The sequence below is a fragment of the Chelon labrosus genome, assembly GCF_963514085.1.
Source record: "Chelon labrosus genome assembly, chromosome: 3".
In the NCBI taxonomy this organism is placed as follows: Eukaryota; Metazoa; Chordata; class Actinopteri; order Mugiliformes; family Mugilidae; genus Chelon; species Chelon labrosus.
The window spans coordinates 24,228,373-24,250,735 of NC_140339.1; the positions used below are offsets into that span (position 1 = coordinate 24,228,373).

At 39.3% G+C, this 22,363-nt stretch overlaps 2 protein-coding genes across 2 annotated transcripts; both read left to right on the forward strand.

The window, feature by feature from the left end:
- Positions 1 to 699: 699 nt before the first annotated feature.
- On the forward strand, positions 700 to 11,706 carry aqp9b (aquaporin 9b). The gene is made up of 6 exons (XM_084541052.1): positions 700 to 1,280; positions 2,107 to 2,233; positions 5,199 to 5,336; positions 5,482 to 5,600; positions 6,469 to 6,686; positions 11,499 to 11,706. The coding sequence occupies exons 1-6, from the start codon at positions 1,179 to 1,181 to the stop codon at positions 11,656 to 11,658; spliced, it is 864 nt and encodes a 287-aa protein (XP_084397178.1). The 5' UTR covers positions 700 to 1,178; the 3' UTR covers positions 11,659 to 11,706.
- A 4,225-nt stretch (positions 11,707 to 15,931) lies between these two features.
- Positions 15,932 to 22,293, forward strand: lipca (lipase, hepatic a). Its single transcript, XM_084541820.1, has 9 exons — positions 15,932 to 16,015; positions 17,257 to 17,441; positions 17,694 to 17,873; positions 18,022 to 18,139; positions 18,312 to 18,545; positions 19,644 to 19,886; positions 20,804 to 20,918; positions 21,305 to 21,523; positions 22,008 to 22,293. Exons 1-9 carry the CDS (start codon positions 15,934 to 15,936, stop codon positions 22,120 to 22,122), a joined length of 1,491 nt encoding a protein of 496 aa, XP_084397946.1. The 5' UTR covers positions 15,932 to 15,933; the 3' UTR covers positions 22,123 to 22,293.
- The last annotated feature ends 70 nt before the right edge of the window (positions 22,294 to 22,363 follow it).

Consider the following 22,363-nt stretch of genomic DNA (forward strand, 5'->3'; position numbering starts at 1 on the left):
TGGTAGGCATCCATACCTAAAGGGTAATTGTACAGCTTAATGCAAATTGCTGACTACTGGAAGAAAAAAGCAAAAATACACCTTAGACAAAGCGCTTGATAATTAACTGGTTAGATCAGAAATATAGTTCTTATTGTCTTATTTTTAATGCCACCATTAAACTATTTATAATGGACTTCTATGGTGAAGTGTTGGTCTATATTATCACTGTGGATTAGTTTCCCCAGTTTGCTCTGACGTTATTATTTTTTGTGACTTTTATTATTATATTACATTTTATTTTTTAAAAGAGACATTTAAGCTACTCTCTGATATAAACTGGTTGGGCTCATCACTTACTAATTAAGATAAATGTAGGGCGATCATTGAAAGAAAAACTAATTTACAACAAAAAACCCTGACTCGACGTTTTCATCAAACATGTGCGCCAGTTTTTGCTTTTATTTCTTTTATTTATTTATTTATTTATTTTTTAACATGCACGAAGCCAATGCAGACATTGTACTTCCCCAAATATGCCTGACCTTTGCATGAATAACTGAATTTTTTATATATTTGTTTGACCAGCTTTGAACTGAATAAGTGCGTACAAGTGGCGGCTAGTTTATTTATTAGGAAATTAGACTTTTCATCTATGAAAACTAATGAAAGCAGGCTCTGTGTGTGTCTTTTAATTCAACTTTCCAGAGGGACGTTAATGAGTTCCTGAGATTTGTAGTTATGAATCGAGAGATCTGACTACATTATATGTTAGGAAAAAATAAAATAATCTTATCTTATCTTATCGCCAATGCATGCTGTTTTATTTTTATCCTTTATTTGATTGATTTCAATTTATTTGGAAATCGCATATACTAGTTGTTACATCTTAAAGAGAAAACAACAACTTTCAAGTGTGATTACAAACTGATTCCACACAAATATTTTCCGGAGCTTCTAGGTCTGGGTGGCAGTGAAATAACTTCCACATGCTAATAAAAAGTGGACCTCTTGTGGTTGCAGAGGGAACAGATGCAGAAAGCTTAACGAGCCTGTGAGCCTGCCGTGGGCTGCACGGTCCGAGCTCACCGAGTGGGAGGCGACAACCTGCACCGACAGTTACGCAGAGACTCCCTCGTAGTTGTTAGCTGTTTGTTGTGGTCGGAGGAAGACATCAAGGAGCAGCAGGAAGAAAAAAAATGGAAAATGTGAGCAGGAGGAAGATGAAGGAGAGATTTGGCCTGAGGCGGGACATCTTTAAGGAGTTCCTGGCGGAATTTCTGGGGATATTTGTCCTGATAGTGAGTACCTCCCTCTGCACCTGTCATCCAGCTTAAACAGCCGCTTCAAAGCTGTGAACCAATATGCTAATAAGATGTCAAACCGGGTCTTTGGGGACTCTGACAGATGTCTCTCATATGTCTCATATGTCTCTATTAACAGATAAATTCCGGAAATAACAGACTTATTCTTTCATGTGTTCAGCTGGAATTTGCTCCTGACAGACTGTTTGTAGAAATCATAACAAGATGTGATTAATATGGGATTGATTTTTTCTTCATAGTTCGTCCAAAAGTGGATAATTATAATAAGAATAAGAATAACAAAAATATTAAGTCATTTCCACACAACCTGGATCTAACACAATTAACATCAGATTCAATTGAATATAGCGAATAATTATATTTATTTGCAGTTTGTTTCCCCCACTGTTTTTCCATCAGTTACTCACTTAAAGAGGTGCTGACTTTTTAATTATTAGCCTATATGTTCCTGGTCTGGAGTATCCTCGCCTTCACCTGTCAGCCCTGAGCAACAGTCTGCTTTAATGCCTGAGATGGCACATCAGAGGAGGGATACAGCTTCCAAACCAGCCCTTTTTATGTTTGGATGACTGCTCTTGCCTCAACACGTTTTTTTCCTCCCCTAAATTACTTGTGCCTTCTACCTAATAAGAGGGGGATTAATTATTGTTTCCAGCGCCAAATTGGACAAATTGTCTGTGGCAGTCGGAGGCTGTTGGCGGACAAGAGGGCTAGTGTTAATGGCGGCTATAATTGGAATAATTACAAACAATGAGGCTTTCTACCTCCACTCTTTGTGTTTTTGTTCTTGTCTGTGTCCCAGCTCTTTGGATGTGGTTCAGTGGCCCAGACGGTGCTGAGTAAAGGGGCTCTCGGGGAGCCACTCACCATCCACATTGGTTTCACCCTGGGAGTCATGATGGCGGTCTACATGGCAGGGGGAGTGTCAGGTAAAAGTTGCCCACATCTGCAACTCACATATATCAATGTAAAAGACAAAGGCTTTGAGTTTTCAGTCAGAGAAACATAAAGTCAGTTCATCTGATACTCCAGCTTTAAATTACTTTAAATTAACTCCATATTAAGGTTGCTGATTGATACTGATGTCTCATCAATTAGTTAACTAAGTGTTTCCACTCCGCTTTCCAGCATGCAATTGCAACAATAATGCCAATTTGTTGAGTTATTTTATCTGGTTCCTGAAAGAAACACAAGAAACAAAGTTACTTGATAGTTCAGCCTGTAACTTGTTTGTCTGTGGTGGAGATGTACTCATCAGTCTAAGATGTTTGTGTTGTCTTTGAATTACTCAATTTCACTGTTGTCTCCATCTTTACATTAAAAAAAATATATATATTACAAACATATACACCTCCTTTCTGATCAGGGACTTATCTGATTACTGATACTAACTGGGAAAGTGGATTTTAGTAACCTAATTTCCATTATTTAATTATCCTCTCTAATATGCTAAAATTTCAGTGTAATAGTGATGGAGATACTGTCTCCTGATGTCCAAATGGAACTTTATCTGGTGCATTCTTTGAGGATTAGTGCAAGAAGAGCCCTCTGTGCTTTCCCTGCAGTGATAGGGACAGGATGGGATAGTTGTTAAATGTCACAGTGCTTCTCATGGGCTTCCTGAGCCAAAATGGTGAGTGTCCATTAATCAGCAATTAAGGTATTCAGTATGTCAAGGGTAACACAGTGCAGACTCTGCAAGTTGTTGTATAGTCACTTCACCACTTTGGGGTGGAAAAAAGCACCATTAAAGCTGAAACTAGATATTATATAAAAGTGGCGTCTAATGGCATAATAGCTACTGAATGGAATAGTTTTGCGTGTTTCTGGCTCTGTACAATGCCATCACCTCTAAAACAGACTAACTAATATGTTATATAGTGCTCAGTTGAACTTTACAAGTGCAAAAATGACTGAGGGCTACATGTGATTGCAGGCAACTGCAACAAGTTTTAAGGAAGTTACTGTCCTAGTCAAGAAATAGTCTGAGAATTTTTTTTTATACAGATTAGTCATAACAGGCTCATTAGTTGATTGTATTTTTATGCTAAGCTAAGGTATACTTATATTTAATGGAAAGACATGAGAGTGGTGTTAACATTATACATCTACCTCTCAGAAGAATGTGAATAAGTGCATTTCCTAAAATCTAATGGTGAACACTTATGTGGTGGTTTTCTCCCACAAGCCAGGTATATGCTTATTTGTCAGATTTTCTCCCTACACTGTAACCTACACCGTTGCCTGTCGCTAACCTCCCCAGAAACTAGCACACCAATAGATAACTGTAAATGTTTACACCGGCGTAGGTCACCTGCATAAGCTACCACATGGGCATAGATCCATTACAGGAGGATACACCAAGACCAAAGCCCTTTACAGTGTTTCTCCCATCCACACTTTCACACAAGTTGTGGCAGAGTTGCCATGTTACGTGTTTACATGCCACTCGGAGCAACGTTTGTTTCGGTGTCTTTCCCATGCACACTTCTATTGAACCACCAACCCTGCAGTGAATGGACGTCACTCTGTCAGAGTCACAGCAGCCCAATGTCAAACTATTCTTATAAAACCTTTACAAATGCACTTCATATGGAGATACTATATAGGAACTAGTATGTTTGATGAAATGAGACATTATTCTGTTCACAATGAGCGAGAAGTAAATCACTATTTTGTTGTTATCAGTGGTGGTTGTGATGATTCTGGCTCACGGTTCAGTTTTATTTGAGCTACATATTTAATAGGAGGCATTGTAAAGCTTCAGAAGAATAGTAGAAAAGCCTGAGGACAGAGAGGTTAATATATGGAGAGCTTTTGCTTGCATGACTGGGCCATTCAGCCCCGGGGTCCACAACTCAGTGGGAAGCTTCTGTCCAACGACATCTCTGAAGATGATCATAGGTATTGGACTAATGAGCTTTACTGGGGCATGGGTCTCTGGAGAGGAGGGGGTCAGGTGTGACAAGCCTGGCTTTCTAGGCTTCCCTGGCAGGGCGGCCCCATAGGAGAAGAAAACACAATTGTTTTCACTTTGTAGTCTCAGATTTTAGATGACAGTGTACCGTAAGTGTGACACATCATGGTCACTCTAATGACCTGCAGTCTACGTGTGCCTTAAGCAGATTCAAGCAGATTATGTCAGATGTAATTCAGACAGGCAGGTCTGGCTGGTTGTCGTGGTCAGTGTTTGTGAACAGGATGGGGAGATTAACAATGGGCGCATGGCTGATACCCCCAGTGGTGTTACCACATCGAGGTCAAAGCCAAGATCCCAGAGTGTTAAATAAATGACCCCACACTGCCATCACTGCCCACAAACAATTGGCTGGAATGTGTTCAAACACGCCTCTTCAAGACAATGCAGAATGGAGCAAAACAGATCGACACAAACCCAGTGCCCTTTGTTTGAAAGTATCCTTAAAGTTTGACTGAATAAGTACCGCAGCGTTTGACGACAGGCGTGACACGATCAGGGAACCTGCTTCTGACCTTCTTAATCAACTGCAAAAAGAATTTACCTCTTCAAGACACTTTTAAGATGCACGACACAATCGTCTTCCTCAACTTGGTTTTAGATAAGGAGACCTTTAATTTCAAGCTAAAAACTATTTAAAGTGGAGCTCCACCTAAATTGCTCATCAAAGTTCTTACATGATAAACTGCCTCATATCAGTCAACAAAGAAGAAGACTGTGTGGAATCAAAAAAAAGATATTTAACTTCTGCTCCAGTTTTAGGACATTTTTTTAAAATGTTTTTCCATCCATTGTTGGGCACTTATATTTTATGTTGGTACCCTAATCACTTTTTTTTTTGTCTCACTCTTCTTTTAAGGCTTTACTTTCTGCTAAAGATTTCTGATTTTGCTCGTCTTTCTGATGTATTGATCCAGGAGCCCATGTGAACCCTGCAGTGTCTCTGGCAATGGTGATCCTGGGGAAGCTGCCCCTGAAGAAGTTCCCCGTGTACGTGGCTGCACAATTCCTGGGAGCGTTTGCTGGATCCTGTGCTGTCTATGGATTTTATTATGGTGGGTGTAAAGATCATCACTGCTCCTTTAGGAGACAGCTTTGCGTAATAAAATGTCTGACTTAGTAGTAAAACAAGAAAGTATTAGAGGAGTTTGTATGCATTAAATACAGAAATCCATATTTCTTGCATTTTCTATTCCACAGATGCTTTGATGGACTACACCAACGGAGAATTTGCAGTTACTGGTGCAAATGCCACAGCCAACATATTTGCATCTTATCCCGCAAAACATCTATCAGTCTTAAATGGGTTTATTGATCAGGTGAGACTTACTTGTAATTTAGTTTTATGATGTAAATGTTTCCGACTTTCAAAAATGAATGCGCACATTGTGGGTATACATGTGTCTTGAGTATGTAATGTGCTTACACACACAGGTAAGCAAGCACAGTTTTGCATCTAATCTGAAATATTAGCTGTGAATGGCTTTGCCTCCTTTTTAAAGTGAATTATTGATGTCCGCTGGCAAACAGGAACATTTATGTACATGGAAGCCACTGGAGCATACAGAGATGCATGTGAGCTTGCATTTAGCGCAGTCGTGGGCACGAATGCAAGAAAGAACGGCCTTGTGAATTGTTTGCGGATGCGTGAACAATTCTGCTTTGATGCTGAGAATAACTACCATCTGTTCTGGGAGCGTGTAAGGCGAGATGAGCGTTGTAGTTTGTGCAAACCCAGCGAAGGGATTAAAGTCATCAGTATTTTATTATGTTTATTAACTACGTATATCAACTTTTTTGATATAATCAAAGCAGACACAGTCCGAAACATTAATAATCAGTCAGTTGTCATGTAATAAAATAACGGCATGTTCTGATCGCATGTTTTCACTTTTGCTGTTTGGATATTTACACCGCTTCTTCTGAAATAGTAGTAGAGAAAGACAAGATTTTTAATATACAGCCATGCAGGGCTGTATAGTAAAGCTGCCTCATGTAAACAGAAACCAGGGGAAAGGGGAAGCCCCTTAATAAGCTTAAATAAATCACAGGGCAGAGGTCACAGCTGATGAAGTGTCTCAAAACAACCTCTAATAACATCAATAGCAACAATGATAAGAACAACAATAAGGAACTATTTTGGGGCAACTGCTGTTATGCTAATTACCTGACACATTCATTTTGAAGGTTATTGCAACTGGCTCCCTGATCCTGTGCATCTTGGCCATCACTGATAAGAGGAATATTGGCGCTCCAAAAGGCATGGAGCCTCTGTGCATCGGCCTGATCATTATGGCCATCGGCGTGTCCATGGGTCTGAACTGTGGCTATCCAATCAACCCAGCACGAGACCTTGGCCCACGGCTCTTCACGGCTGTGGCTGGGTGGGGCATGGAAGTATTCAGGTAATTTTCATCAAGAAACAAAAAAAAAAAAAGGAGTTTCTAAAAGTATTAAATTAACAAAAATGAAAATTTTAAAATAAATTATGTTCTGAGGTCCATTATATGCTGCAGCATTTACACCCGCCATGGTCTGATCTTTAGTTCATTCAGTGTGTAATATAAGAAGCTGACTGTAAGCAAGGGGCTGGGTCTTCCTTATCCCGCATGAAGAGCTGCATTTGTAGCACCACCGTGACTCTCTTGACAGTCTGAATGAATATTTCAAATACAATGTTAGTATTTCCTGCATTTTGAAAAAGGTCTGTGGGATTTAAGTGAGCGGGAAGAGATTCCATGCAGATAGATATGAAATATTCAGCGTTTCGTTGCTGAAATGGCACAATTGTATGTGCTTCAGTCTTTCTTCCTTTTATTCTTACCCTGTTACCTCACCTCTTCCTGCGTCTGTGTTTTTATATCTAGTTTATAATCAGAAAGAAGTCACCCCTGCAACAGACATGGATAATGCAAAAGTATTCTTACCTTACAGATTAAACATCTTGTAACATCGTTCAAATTCTTTGTGTATTTTACACAAGAGCATTTAATATTGGCAAAGCTCTAGAGTGGAGCTCCTTTTGGAAGAGGTTATGTTAGAAAGGGTTGCTTAAATTAAATTTGCCGTTTCTTAACTTTCTTATTTAAATGCACTCTGCTGAGGTTTAAGGTTTTGTACGTCTCACACGCTGTAATAGAACACAAATGAGAGCACACATGCATGTAGGTTCATCCATCCATTAACTATACGTACTTGCAGCAGTGGTTCTTAAAGTTGGGTCCCTAGGGGTCCCTTGTCATGGGAATGGCTAACTAATTTAACAAATCGCTTAATAATTGATAAATCAGTACTGGCTGATAAAAATGGTGTACATACACGTAAACACTGGTTCTGCTTTCCTATGCAATCAGGCAAACACGCTGTGGTCCTTATTCCTTCATGCTTGCTTTGAGTCATGTTGTGACACATCGTGTCAATGTTGCTACAGCAACTGTTGATCAATCGACACTGTGATGATATTCCAATAATTGTTAGTTATCTACTTGGAAGTTGTGCATGAAGAAAAAAAATCTTGAAGCTTGAACCATCATCAAGTGACAGACATACACTTACTCGCCAGTTCTTTAGGTACACTGGTGAAAACAACAGTCCCACACTAAATCTTAGCTTCATGAAAGTTATGGTATTCAGCATTTGTTTAAAATGACTGAGAGAGCCATTGTATTGTGTAGTGCTGACACATGTTTCTATTATTTTGACAGCCTCATTTTAGTCAGTGTGCCAGGCTAAATAACAGAAAGACTGTCTATTGGTCAATTCAATGCATTTTAACAGCACCGCAAACTACATCCTCCAAAATGATCATATACTGTAGCTGAATCACCACCTTGCTCACACTGTTTCACCATAAACTGAACAGTGTTACCGTAATGAAGCTAAGATTGAGTGCAGGACTGTTTTATCATAATGCATTTATTTTCCAATAATGCAACTGCCAGTGAGTGTAGATCAGCGATTGGAGATGTGTTCTGTCTTTGGTTGATAGCAAGTGAACTATAAAGCGCCACCAGGCAATGCAACATCCTTCACATGCAAGTATGACGAGTGAGGAATAAACCTGTCAGAGAAGAGAGAAGGATTCCACCTGTCCATCCAGGGATGCAGGGATATATCTATCCTGGAAGTAAATGACAAAACCGTGGTATTTTGGCTCCACACTGAGTTACGGGGAAGAATAATTGAGAGTAATTCATTGATATGCTTCTCTGCTGATGAATTTGCTTAACATGAACAACTTGGGGTTATAGTATACTCACAGCGCTGAGCCAGCACTCCTACTTTTTTTTTTATTGAACACTGATGTTTGGGAACCAGTGATCCTTTTACGCCATGAGCTGCTGCCCTGTAATAGAAAACTGACTGTGAAAGGCCAGCAGGTGTCTCACAGAGAGTTTTCTTGAATTCTGAGGCCAGTTTTCAGTTGCCAAAAAGACTAAACACAGGCCTGTCTAATATAACTGCCAAGCTATGGTCACTGCAAATGAAATTAAGGGGAAAACTTGTGGAGTAGAAATGTTTTACAAATGTTTTGAAACAGATTTTAACAACCACAATGTGGTCGGTAATAGATTCATGTTACTGATACTGATGATGTGCTTGGTGCATTTAAAAACTGAACTGACAATTGAACTGCCCAATGTTTCCAGGACACTGGAGACAGGGAGCAGTCATGTGGACACAGAGAACCATTCACATTCATAATAATGGGCAAGTTTGGGTCAGCAGCCACCCTAGATGTCTTATCAGTGCAGAGGAGAGGTGCCTGCAGTAGACTGTTTGAATCCAGTTCATAGTTTTACATCACTGTCATGACATCTATTACAACATTTACTGTTTGCTGAAAGGAATTCACAAAACTGAGTTTGTTTTGGTTCAACTGGCAATATGACCAACAATGCACATGTTTACTTCATGAATATGCTCACCATGATTTACTATTTTCAAATACATTGAGTCATCTAGTCAGTCCTTGTAGAGAACCAGAAACACCCATCTGCTCTAAACTGCAGCCACAGTTTAATAAAATCAAAAATTACTGCTGTGATGCCAATGAATTGTAAACTACAGACTGTTTCTGTATGTTGCAAACAGGAGAGGGGACAAGGTGCATCCCCACTTTCTCTTTGGACTTTGTCAAGAATGCAAACAAAGCTGTCACATGTACATGTACTGTATATAAACCAAGTGGTTCACAACAGCAGACTTTGGGTACTGTACATGATACCATGGACAACATTTTCCAAGTTATGAAACACAAATAGGAGGTCTAACAAACCTTTATAATCACTCCACTTCTGGTGCAGGGATAAAATATTGAACCACTGCTCAGAGATTTGGACATAAATTCAACTGTTCGTCTCTCCTTTCCACCATCTTCATTAAGGCTTTTATTCCAACTGAGTCAAAGTACTATGATCCTTAACACATTCCTCTGGATGCTTTTTTCAGGCTCTGAGAATAACATGTTTTGACTTTGTTAGTTGAATGCTCTCTTGTTCCACTTTATACGTTCTTCCCCCCAAAAAAAACACTTGAAAAGGCACATCAACTGTTAAGCCAAAGATACAGTAACAATGCTTTGAGCATTACAGTAGCGGATCACACCAGCTCCTGGCAGATTTCCACTGAGGAGCTTTCTAACTAACTGAACTCCTGCCAATGAGATACTCTAGGTCACAAGCTTATAGATCCCTTCAGGTCATGATTGGTTTTAGAAGTGATTGTTAGTTGTCATGGTTTATTGTTATCACTCCCATCTGATATAACTAGTTTTAAGCTGAAAATATTCACTTTCTGTGTTTGCAATGCTTGCATTACGACATATGATCCACCACTTTATCAAACAAATCAAAGCCTTGCTTTACGTGTATCGCCTGCCACTGTTTTGTTTGTGCCTTTGCCACTGTGCCCTGTCATCTTTGCCCCTATCAAGCAGTCTTTTAAACCCGTCCCTGAAAGTGTCACTGCTTAAATACACTGAAATTAATCTAAGAACAGGATAATAATGTCACCTTTATAAAAGCTAGATAGGTGCAGGCCTGAGCAAAAAAAAATCTTGCTTTAACTTGAAAATAACATGATACGAATGACTGAAATCTCTCTCTGCCCCATTACCACAGCTGTAACTATCACCAGATGGTTTATAGGACTTTATAAATACGCAGTTTACTTCCATGTGCATTTAAGCTCTTGACACTATCAGGTTTATGTCATCAAACATGTGTTAAATCTGATCTAATCCTTTACTTTTATGATATAAAAACAGCCGCTACAAGTGCAGTGTAATCTAATGTGAAAAAAAGCACTTAAGGAAGGCTGTGGGTTTTTATACATTACATTTCTTTTCAGCATGCACACATGGCGTCAATGTGACCCACTGAGTGTCTGTCTCCTGGCCTGATCATCTTAGCTGTGGCCATAGATTAAAGTCTTTAATCCAGCCGCCTCCCTCCTCTAGTCTACTTCCCGGACGCCCACAGGAGAAAAAGATGACCTGTTCAGACATTTGTTTACTTTCCGACTCGAGCATCAGCTCTGTTATCTGAAGCCCTTTCACCTGCATTAAAAGCTCCCCATGGCCACATTAACCTGCAAGACTCTAATCTGCCTCTGGCAAAGAGAGAGAGTCTGTCTGAGGGGTGCCAGTGTGAGAAAGAGGGCACATGCCGCACGTCTCGCAAACAGAGCTCCTTAAGAGTTCACAGTAATCTCGGATAACTGTGTATAATTCGTCTCAGGTATAATGATATCAACGTAAACATAGAGACTGGTGAGGCAGTGCCCACTGTATTATTTAAGAGAGCACTGCAGCAATTTTGTTGTGTATTTATATGAAATTAATGGTCCTGATCTGGACTTTTAGTGTCTAAATTGGATCCTACGTTTCCCATAATGCTACTCAATAGTGTGTTGTGATACTCCGGGAAGTAGAGTTTTCATTTTGTTTGGACGTAACCAGTTTAGCTGTTTCTCCTGTCTCCAGTGTTCTATCAAAGCCATATTTAAAGTATGTGTAGTAATTCTATATCTGTACGCTCTACACAATATTTTTATGAAACATATTGTTAACTTTACAGAGGGTATTTGCATCCTCATAGACAGTCACACATCAAATTTTAAAGTTCTTAATGGTTTAAATAGGCACAGTACGGTGTAAACATTGTGTTGTTAAATCTGTTTTGCCGTTGATGTTTATGTATGTGATCTACCTGCAGAGCTGGAGGCTGCTGGTGGTGGATTCCTGTGGCAGGACCCATGGTGGGTGGAGCAGTCGGAGCAGGCGTTTACTTTCTCTTCGTTGAGCTGCACCACCCCGAGCCTGAAAAACAGGAGAACAACGTCCAGGACAAATATGAAATAATAACTATGAGTTAAAATTTAGAACAAAAGCATGTACTCGACTTTTCCATATCATAGTTGTTTATATACATTATATGCATGAATGTTTTATGAAGCCTTTAATGTCTCTTTTTTGTAGAAAGTGTAGGTTTCAGCTTTTATCAGGGCTCTTTCTTATATCAAAAAATTAAACTTGATTACAAATATATATTCTCTATAGACATCAGAATTGAATAATATTCATATGGAAAGTCTATAGCATATTTCCTATACTATACCCTTTGTAATCTCTATTTCCTAACTGGGATCATTTTCTCTTGTTAGAATTGTTTGCCAAGCTTGTGTACAGCATTTTTATTTTTACTACTGTCTCGGGCATTAAAATACATTTAGCAGTGAAGACATGACACAGACAATTTAATGTGAAAATGTAGCAATTTATCCTTTTTTTCCCCCAGTGTACTGATTTATTGTGTAGTAATACTTATTCTGTTTCACATCATCCTTTGTATGTCTGTAAAAAATGTCTGATTGGTTTATCTTGTTTAAAGTGTTGTAGTTTACATTTATGTAGAAAATCCAGCCTTAAACATTTACAGTGGTATTGCTTAATTATTTTTTTTTCACTCATGTCCATTATTTTATGACATTTATGTTATGTTATTAAGCTGGATTACACAATTTCTTATTAAAGACAGTCCTGATACTGAAAAGCCATACTTTTTAATGCCATAACATATGACATGTAGGTGTCATCTTACTGCAAAAATTAAATAAATAAATGAAGGTTAATTTTGTTTCAAGCAAAATTTTCAGTTGATGTCACTGACCGTAACTGTTTACATAAGAAAAATGGTCAGAGTTGAGGTAAAATGGGAATTAACACAAGTATGGAGATTTTTGAAAACAAAAGGAACAAAATAAAGCTTTGAAATTTGCAATGGGAGATTAATATTAATTTGTAAATGCAAAGTGAAAGGGCTGTGCGTTAGAAATAATGACTCCTAACTGTGGTAGAATGGACTGCATGCTACAACACTGCCAGAAAACAGGAAGCATGTGGACCTGTGCTGATGAAATTATTTGTTATCAGCTGATTGATTATGACATTATACGGTAGTGCACTAAATGTCATTACACAAGAGCACAGTGGCTATGCAATGCACAAGACACTTGAGTGCCATTCAGACAATCAATTAAGAGTTTTACTTTTGTCAACTGAAAAACATGGTGGCATAAACACCAATGACTGATTTTGCTGTGAGGTCTTATCTTAAACATTTGAACACAGTTTCAGTGGCTTTCACCAAGACCAATTCATTGTGGTGTTCCTGTTGCTCTGTACTGTATGTGGCCTCTGTTTGAATCAGAAAATTTGAGTTGGTTCCACTGAATCTTCTGAAATGGTTTATAATTTGTTTCTTTTCCCTCCCTCACGTTAATGTGTTTTTCTTGAACAGCAGGAAGTACATTTGAGTATTTTTATCATTTGTAGTTGTCAAGTATAATCTGTTTGAATAAGTTGTTTTCCTTTTACACTATTCATTGTATCTCAGTGTTGAAATGACGTGTTTGTTCAGGCTCATTATGTACTGTGGATGATTAGGGGTGTAACAGTGTATGATTGAACAATATTTCGAGATACACAAATGTGACAAAATGTAAGCTATGAAAGTAAATGTAGGTGGAGTTTGCTTGGAAATAAAAAAGCATGTTTCCCACTAAAGTCTTTTAATTATTAAACATTAAAACATTATCAAATTTATCTGATCTGTTTTGTGACAGACAGGGTAAATAAATCTTCTGCTCTTTTTTGTTCACAGTTTGTTTAAAATTTCACAGAGCTCATTAAGTGGTTTCCCACATCCAGTATGTACTTCGCTTATTATTGTATAAAGACAGCTTTAAGAGAAAACACACACACACACACACACACACACACACACATTACTATTTTTATGGGGACAATAACTTACATAATGCATTCCCTCTCTCTTAACACTAACATAAAACCTAATTGTAACCTCAACCTTAAAACCAAGTGTTAACCCTAAAACAACTCCTTGAAAGTGTCAGAAAGTGAGGACCCCACAAAGTGTCTAGTCCCACGATCTACATCTGACACACGCTGGTCCTCACAAAGATAGCTACACACGCACACACACACACACACACACACACACACACACACACACAAAGGCTGAAATGGACCAAGTGCAGGTATGATACCATCTAAATAACCTCGTCAGTAGCAGGAATCACTAACATAAATGAATGCATAATAAAAAAAACAGCAGAGTACAGCAGAAATACATCAAAATGATACAGGTTATATAACTTTATAGAAAATGCATGAAGAGTGTTTTATGGTACAGTGGTTTCCAAGCTCTTCCCCAGAGAGTACCATCTAATATGTAGTAGTATATAGTATGAAAGTATTTCTACTTCCTTGATCTGTAGTTATTGTGTATTACTGTTATTTCTAGGCCATTTATGACCTGATTTAAGTCTCAGCTGGATTTACAGTTGTATTTGACTATTTAGAGGCAGTCTGACTGAGTGGCTGCTGAAACAGTGGGCTATGACACAGAGGCACAATGACACAAACACCCATAGAAGTGGACACACAATACTTGGAAAAGCCATGGGCCGTCATGTTTGCTGTTCAATACTGTTCACCTGCAGATGTGAAAAACTATGACGTTAACTCCTTTGCTGCTGGACTGAAACGAGGATTCAAAGGACAAGTTTACAGTTAAGGAACAGGCATGCCATTTCGCTCATGTGTAATGTAGCAGACATTCGAGGACACTCACTGAAGCCTGAACTATGGAAATGTGTGTCCATGCATGTCAATGCGTGTGTAAATACTGACCTGATTTTGGGCTTGGCAGAAAGTTTCATTGCTAACATATTCTATAAATATAAATAACTCTAATCATGCAATATCTACACATACATCTTTGCCTGGTTTCTTGGTGAATTTTAAGGTGCTGTTTAATTATTTGTGTCAAACGAAGAATATAAAAGTGAAATGGAAGAGTCTGAGATGATTTAATGGCAATTTAATGCCATTGATAAATAATGACATATCCATATCCTTTGACTGAATGCACTTTAACTCCGGAAACTCATGAATTGATGACTGGAACATTGTAAAATTAAAATCAATTCAGAATTTTTCTGCTATAATTTGCAGAATGTTATATATATATGTAAAAATCATCAAAACAAGTTGAGAGAAAAACACACAGTTTGATTCCAGCACCAGATGAAATTGTTTGATTGAATGCTAACATCACAGTTAACATTTAGAACGACAGAATATTATAGATTTGTTTTAATTAGCAATGTCCAGATTTGCACACTATGAGGGGCTCCATGACCACTGTGTGACCATTGCCTTTGTTTGTGTACTGTGCTTACTCACACCATTTACCTCAGGCAAACTGATACTTGGAAACAGTCCAGTGAAAAAGTGCATGTATTCTGTCCCATTTTATCCCCTGGTCTAAGAACAGACAAGATCTGGGCTTGATTGTCTTTATAATTTCTTGACACGGGAATCTTATTTATCATAAAATCGTAGACTTGAGTGGATCATTTAACATAAAATGATGAATGCAACGTGGTAAAAATTGAAAATGGTCGAGTATACATGCTGGGATGATATGACCCAATTTCACAAGATCAAAACAAGTCTAGGGTGTTTGCTTTTTAACTGTACTGGATAAAGTTAACTGATCAGTTGCTGGGTCAGTTATATCCCAGGGAGGTTTAGTGTGCTCTGGGTACATGAAGTTCCTAGTTTTGAGCTATTCAAACATGCGTTGCAGCAATGCCACAAAGATCCCCTTCCATTTCTGGGAATGATTCACACATTCATGTTTTGTCCACAGACCAGATTTAAGCCTAAAACTAGCAGTCTTTTAAGTTTATATTTATTTATAGGTGGGACATGGTCTGAATAAGTGATCTGGGGCCATTTCTACCTTTCAGTCAGAAAGCACATTGTACCACATCCCCTCCCCGTTCATACCTCTGCTCTTTCACAATGTGTTCGATCTACATGGCCAGGCCTCCAGCCTATCAGGATAGGACTTATTCACCCTTATCAGTAAACCACTGCTCCTGTTGTCCCCTCTCTTTGTACAGCTGTAAAATGATCTGATTTCAGTCCTTAGCAGAATAATGAGGCTTCTTTGAAAGACCTTCCTCCACCACAGACAAAGGGATCCCAGCTTTAAAATCTACATCAGTGAAGATTTTAGGCCTGGTTCAAAGGAGACACTAAAGAGCCCGTGTGACAGCATGTCTGTGGTCAAAATCCTGTGCTGCTTGCTCTTAATGTATCACCTCAATGAGGCAAAGAAAACGAAAGGAAACAGAGCAGGTAAGTAAAATATCAGATAATCACCTAAAAAGACGTTTGCTGCGTTGAATAGATGCATGAAAAACGTCAGATCAAAGGAGAGCAAAGTGTTGCATACATTTTTCTCGAGTTATTGTGTATCTTTGGAAACTAGGCAATCTGGTTGTCTAGAGTTTATAACAAACTTCTGTGGGTCTGAACTAAGCTCAGCTACACAACATTTGCTCATAATTATGAAGCTTAACCGAGCTGCTCACTCCAGCTGTACCACACAGCTTTGAGATGTATTCTTTCTACTCTTGGGTTTTTACAACCAATCAAAAATTTGTTTAAAATCCACAGAACAACTACCCGCTATTTTTAGTTTGTGAACTACCCTCTTTGTTCTTGGGTCATATCGGGACTTCTATTTAAGGGCACATTTCAAAGCCATATCGGTTGTTAAGTACACCCAGTACTCAACCAGTACAAATCTTTGAATTAAGAGTGTGCTTGGCCTCTGTTACCACTGACTCCGACTGTTTTTAATTGCTCTCCATGTTCATGTGGAGAAACCGTCATCACAGTAAAGAGACACACCAAAGAAAATGCGGGACTTAATAAGATGGATGGCGGCTGGATAATTACTTTTGTTACTTTCGCTGCCGAGATGTTTTCATCATGAGCTTCATCTCGGCAACCAAAACTCATCTGAAGGCAACTGTATCACTGGGCCTTTAGGCGCCTTGGTCTCTGGCGTAATAATTAATAGTACCATTAAAGAATAATAAATAAGTCGGACATGAATCAACTACAAACCACAAAGGAAGTGTAGCGATGAATATCTTTGGATACGGCTCTGTAACGTTTGTGAGCAAGATTTTAGAGCTGTGGTTTCAAACATGTTGAGGGAGGAGGAGTTTATATAAGTAATTACGAGAAGAGTCTGGCAGAGATTCAGTTGATGGGACTTCTTGTGTGCGTCTGCCAAAAAGGTTTGCATGACCTGGAGACACAGCAAAGTGCTTCTCAATGGGCGTTAGTCTGCTTACAGTCCAAATGGGCCTCAACAGGAAGGCACTGCTCTGACTTCTCCTCATTTACTATCAGATAATTATATTGAAGAATAAAAGATTTCTTCTGCACTCGAGCGTAAAAACAAAGTAAATTTATGTGGATGGTTTGTAATATTTCATGTCAAAGTAAGTTTGCGGTACCTCAGCATGTTCTGACATGCAGAGCATTGATGAAGAACAAACAGAAAACTCTTTCTGATTTCTAAGGTGTAGTGGACACAGAGCAGAGGAGTGTCCTGAACGTGAAAGAGCCGTATGTCAGCGGTTCAGTGTTCAGGCTGTTTTTGGGAGGAGAGGACACCTGCACACTGGACCCTCTGCAGCTGCACACCATCACCTCCTGTGGCTTCAACAGCAGTAATCCCCTCATCATCATCACTCACGGGTGGTCGGTAAGGTCAAGTCCCGCTCTCTTTACACTTCACTGACTTGAGCCACTGGATACAAAACATAGACCTTCACCACAGAAAAGGAGACATGCTGAAAACACTGGAAAAAGAAATCATGAAGTACTCAAACAGACGCAGAGATTTTTTAAAACAAAAGATTAACAAAGTCACATACTTTCCTGTAAATATGGAACTTATGCCATGCATAGCAGCATGTCAATACTAAGAAACACTAACTATGATGTTGTTCTGAAGGTGGACGGTATGATGGAGAGCTGGGTGGTCAGGTTAGCCACGGCTCTAAAGGCAAATCTTGGAGACGTAAATGTGGTGATCACCGACTGGCTGACCCTGGCTCACCAGCACTACCCCACAGCAGTACAGAGCACCCGCACTGTTGGAAAAGACATAGCTCACCTGCTCAATTCACTTCAGGTCAGAGGACATTTCTCTACAGAAAGCTATTTTATTGTCATAAAGGTGATGAAATGAAATCTGTTTAATTCAACTGTATAAACCACCATGCATGTACCATTTTTAAGTTGCCAAAATCCTTGATGTACATGTCATAAATCTCCAATAGGACCAGTACCAGTACCCAGTTAGAAAAGCTCATTTGATTGGCTACAGCCTTGGTGCTCACATCTCCGGATTTGCTGGAAGCTATCTGGAAGGTTCAGAGAAGATTGGAAGAATTACTGGTGAGTTATTCTGCAGCTTAAATGTGACAACTGTGCTATATTTCATACAGTACACATTTTGAATCCACTGTCCAAAATAAACAAGATTATGAAAATACAATCTGAGTAATTAACTTATTTATTTTGTGTACCAAAACAAGTTGATACCTGACTGCATATTGTGTCTGAGCAGGCCTTGATCCGGCGGGGCCGCTGTTCGAAGGCATGTCTCCTACTGACAGGCTGTCTCCTGATGATGCCGAGTTTGTGGATGCCATCCACACCTTCACCCACGAACGTATGGGCCTCAGTGTGGGCATCAAGCAAGCTGTGGCACATTATGACTTTTACCCAAATGGAGGAGATTTCCAACCAGGATGCGACCTGCAAAACATTTATGAGCACATAAGCGAGTACGGGCTCCTCGGTAGGATGAAGAAAATGCTGCAACACCTCAGAATATTATGATTACATTATCATAGCATAATTTGGTCTTGGCTGCAAGTGCCTCAGTCTAGAGGCTGTAATGTTTATTAGACCTGCACTGAAATTTTGAATATTGATTTTACAAAAGATTAATACTCCGTGGAATATGGATATCTAAACTAAATGTCATTATATTAATAGATTTTTGATATATTTTTATATACAAATTGGGAAAATTATATTGTGGAAAACTTTAGCTGGTACCATTACTGGCTGAAAAGGGGTACTTATGTTTCAGTGATGACAATGTGCCACTTTTAAAGAAGTGAGTCTTTCCTTAAACAAATAGTCCTGAACAAATTCAGATCAAAACTTATATTTTCCATAACACCCAAGTCATTTAGCATCTGGAATAATGATTCTTTGTGAGATTAAATGGAGTATGGAGATGCCAAACTCCTTTCATGTACCTCTGTGAGCCATTTACAACCCAGCTCCAATCACAACAGTGTGCTCTTCTGCATAAAGGCCTACTGGTTTGCCTGTTTGTGCGCTCTATCATAACATTTTTTTTTCTTAATTGCTCTTGCCACCTCAAAACACTGGTTTGGAAGCCACGTCTTGGACGCCAATTCATCTTTTACTTGTTGACAGTTTCTCATTCTGTGCTCAAGCAGATGCATTTAATTCCCCCCGGTCTAACAGAAGTGGCTCAGGGAATTATGGCGCTCTTCAATCCAAAACACATCCGCATAATATGACAGTGAGAACCACATTAAAGCATCTGTCATCCTTAGGAGTTAATTAGCAACATGTGCCACCCTCTACTCTGTCCGTCCCTCGGAGCTGAGCCGCCTCCAGGCTACAAGAGTCTTCTCAGAGAAAAGGGCTTCAGATTAGGACAGTGACAGAGATAATGAGATTTTCTGGAGATCTGACAGAAGGACAGGCTGATGTCAGGATTAGGTGATAATGAACTCAGTCCAAAAATAATGGACACACACTGTGATTTAGTTGATGTGTTTATCACTCCAAAAACAAAAAAAAAATCTTTGTCTCCCATTTTAAAATGCCACCTCATTTTTGTTTCCCTCCATAGGTTTTGAGCAAACAGTGAAATGTGCTCATGAGCGGTCTGTCCATCTATTCATTGACTCTCTGCTCAATAAAGACAAACAGAGCAAGGCCTACAGGTGCAGCGACAATGGCGCTTTCGACAAAGGCGTGTGTCTGGACTGTCGGAAGAATCGCTGCAATACTCTGGGCTACAACATCAAGAAGGTCCGCACAGGCACCAGCAAGAGGCTCTACCTGAAAACACGATCTCGGATGCCGTACAAACGTATGTAGTCAAACAACCAGCCTAAACTATGAGAAGGATGCACTGATTCTAAGTAGAGCACCAAATATAGTGTATATTAATAATGTTCCCAAATAGCACTATTTCATTTGTTTGTGTAATATTTGCTAAAAACTACAGAGCCATACTGCTAAAGGAAACTACTGGGGGCTTATTTAAACTACGATAATTTTATTAACCCTATATGTGTGATCAGAAGGAACAAATGGCATTGAGGTAGGGTACCACAGAGAGAGAATTATTACATTTAAGACAGGCAGAGTAACCAACAACACTTCTGGTCTTCTACCTCATTAAAACTTGGACTCTCCCACATTTATTCATTTATATTAGTTACTGGTTACAGTTTCTGATTAATAATCTAAACTATAACCTACAAATACATTATTATGTGTTATTATGGGTATCAAGCTAAGGAAATGAATGAGCTAGCTATAACTACATCAGGCCATTCAAATTAGTGCTTGACTTTTCACTCTTCTCTTGTATACTGCTACTTCTTTAACTTCAGTAAGATGTCTGAGCCCTTTTACTACCACTGTGAAACAGTGATGTGAACATGAAGGAAACAGCATGATGTATAATTTCATAAGCCACCATAATTAGCTTCAAAGTACTGTGTGAAGCACATGTATTTAAAGTGTAAGTTGGCAGGTCTGTGAATTAAAATATACCCTGTTTGTGTTAAACTAAGATGAGATGAAACATGGTGGCGTGTTGCTATGTGCTGGCTGTCTGGCTCTAAGGATTGGCACTCATCAAAAATCATTCAGTTGGAAATTCTCACATTTTTCTCTGAATTACCTTATACACCACAAAATGTTAATCTAAACCGAAAAGACACTCGTTTTCTTTTCTGTAATAATCTCTTGTGTTTCTCTGTGGCCCCCTCTCTGCAGTCTACCATTACCAGTTCAGGATCCAGTTCATCAGTCAGACGGAGAGGATGGAGCCCTCTCTCACTATCTCCCTCACTGGGACTAAGGAAGATAGTGGGGACCTTACCATCACTTTGTGAGTGTTGGACCGCTCTGCATCAGGCTTACATCACATCTACGCTCACTCTTTCACACATGCAATATGCAGCTGGGCTCTTATAACTATAAAGAAAGGGACACATGGAAACAACTCAAGCTGCTTCATGAAAGAGAACTATAAATGGGCATGATGGCATAAATAATTTAAACAAGACACTATTCCCTGTCAACTGTGTTATCCTTCATGTTCTGTGTATCAAAGAGCCCCAGGCAAAACAGAGCGAGTAGAGGGAATCTCATCTGTTGTGCTGCTTTTTTTTTTTTTTTTTTGCTTTGTGATTAAAAAATATGGTGGACACGTACAGAATATTCTAACTTTAACATGACTTGTTTTTATCTCCTTCTTTTTAAACTCTCCACCAGCGATGAAATGATCTCAGGTAACACGACCTTCACCTTCCTGATCACCCTGGACAAAGACTTGGGGGAGCTGATGATGCTCAAGTTGCGCTGGGAGGGATCGGCTCTGTGGAAGAACGTGTGGAACCGGGTGCAGACCATCATTCCCTGGGGCGGCCGGCCGAGAAAACCCCAGCTGAATCTGGGCAAAATCAGCGTCAAGGCAGGCGAGACGCAGGACAGGTACGGCTTGTTGCTCCAAGGTGGCAGTGGTGGAAGAAGAGCAGAGCACCTTTTACTAAACAGTCTCAAGTGACAACATAGCATGCTCTATTGAACACGTTATCAACTGTGTAGCCTAATTGTTGTGGTATATGTTTGTAGTTTCCATCAGTAAATGAATCATCAGTCATATGATTTACAAATACTACAAACACCAAATACAAGAGACATTAGTAACTTTGTTAAAGATGTGCATTAGAGCATATTACTACTGTATTATGTAGTTGACACAAAGTAGAGTGGTGTAAAACGAAAAAGTACCTCCGTCCACCAGATGCAGTAACATCTTGTAGTGATCCAGGAGAACCTTCAGCATCTCCACCATCACAGGCTTTTAATGCCATCTAGTGGATCGTTTCCCCACACACACACACACACAATTTAAATCACTGCTGCGACTCCACTGTCCTTTTCTGCTTAACCACGCCTTGGTTCTGTTTCCCAGGACGTCCTTCTGCGCCATGGCAAATGATGGACAACATGTTGAAGTGTCTCAAGATAAAGTCTTTGTGCGCTGCAAAGAGAACATACCAAAACAGCGCAGGAGAAAGCACAACTAACAGACTCACGTGGGCCGATCAACCTCTTCAACAGACTGAAGATCTCGGATGAAACTCCTGGAGGGTCACAGCCAGAGTAAATTCTCACTCCTCAGGGTGAGGCTGTGCAGATTTGTGGAGCAAAATAGAAATTGATAATTGTCAAGAAAATGGACTGAACAGAGAATGGTGTAAAGGTTTACTAGCAGAATTTAATCACGTGGAAAATTAGGCTAGAAACAACAAGCAACTGTTGTAAACT

Coding starts and splice junctions, on each gene's coding strand:
- aqp9b (XM_084541052.1), top strand. CDS start 1,179: ATGGAAAATGTGAGCAGGAGGAAGATGAAGGAGAGATTTGGCCTGAGG. Junction 1,281..2,106: donor TGGGGATATTTGTCCTGATA/GTGAGTACCTCC, acceptor TCTGTGTCCCAG/CTCTTTGGATGTGGTTCAGT. Junction 2,234..5,198: donor CATGGCAGGGGGAGTGTCAG/GTAAAAGTTGCC, acceptor GTATTGATCCAG/GAGCCCATGTGAACCCTGCA.
- lipca (XM_084541820.1), top strand. CDS start 15,934: ATGTCTGTGGTCAAAATCCTGTGCTGCTTGCTCTTAATGTATCACCTC. Junction 17,874..18,021: donor ACCTGCTCAATTCACTTCAG/GTCAGAGGACAT, acceptor AATCTCCAATAG/GACCAGTACCAGTACCCAGT. Junction 20,919..21,304: donor GGGGACCTTACCATCACTTT/GTGAGTGTTGGA, acceptor ACTCTCCACCAG/CGATGAAATGATCTCAGGTA.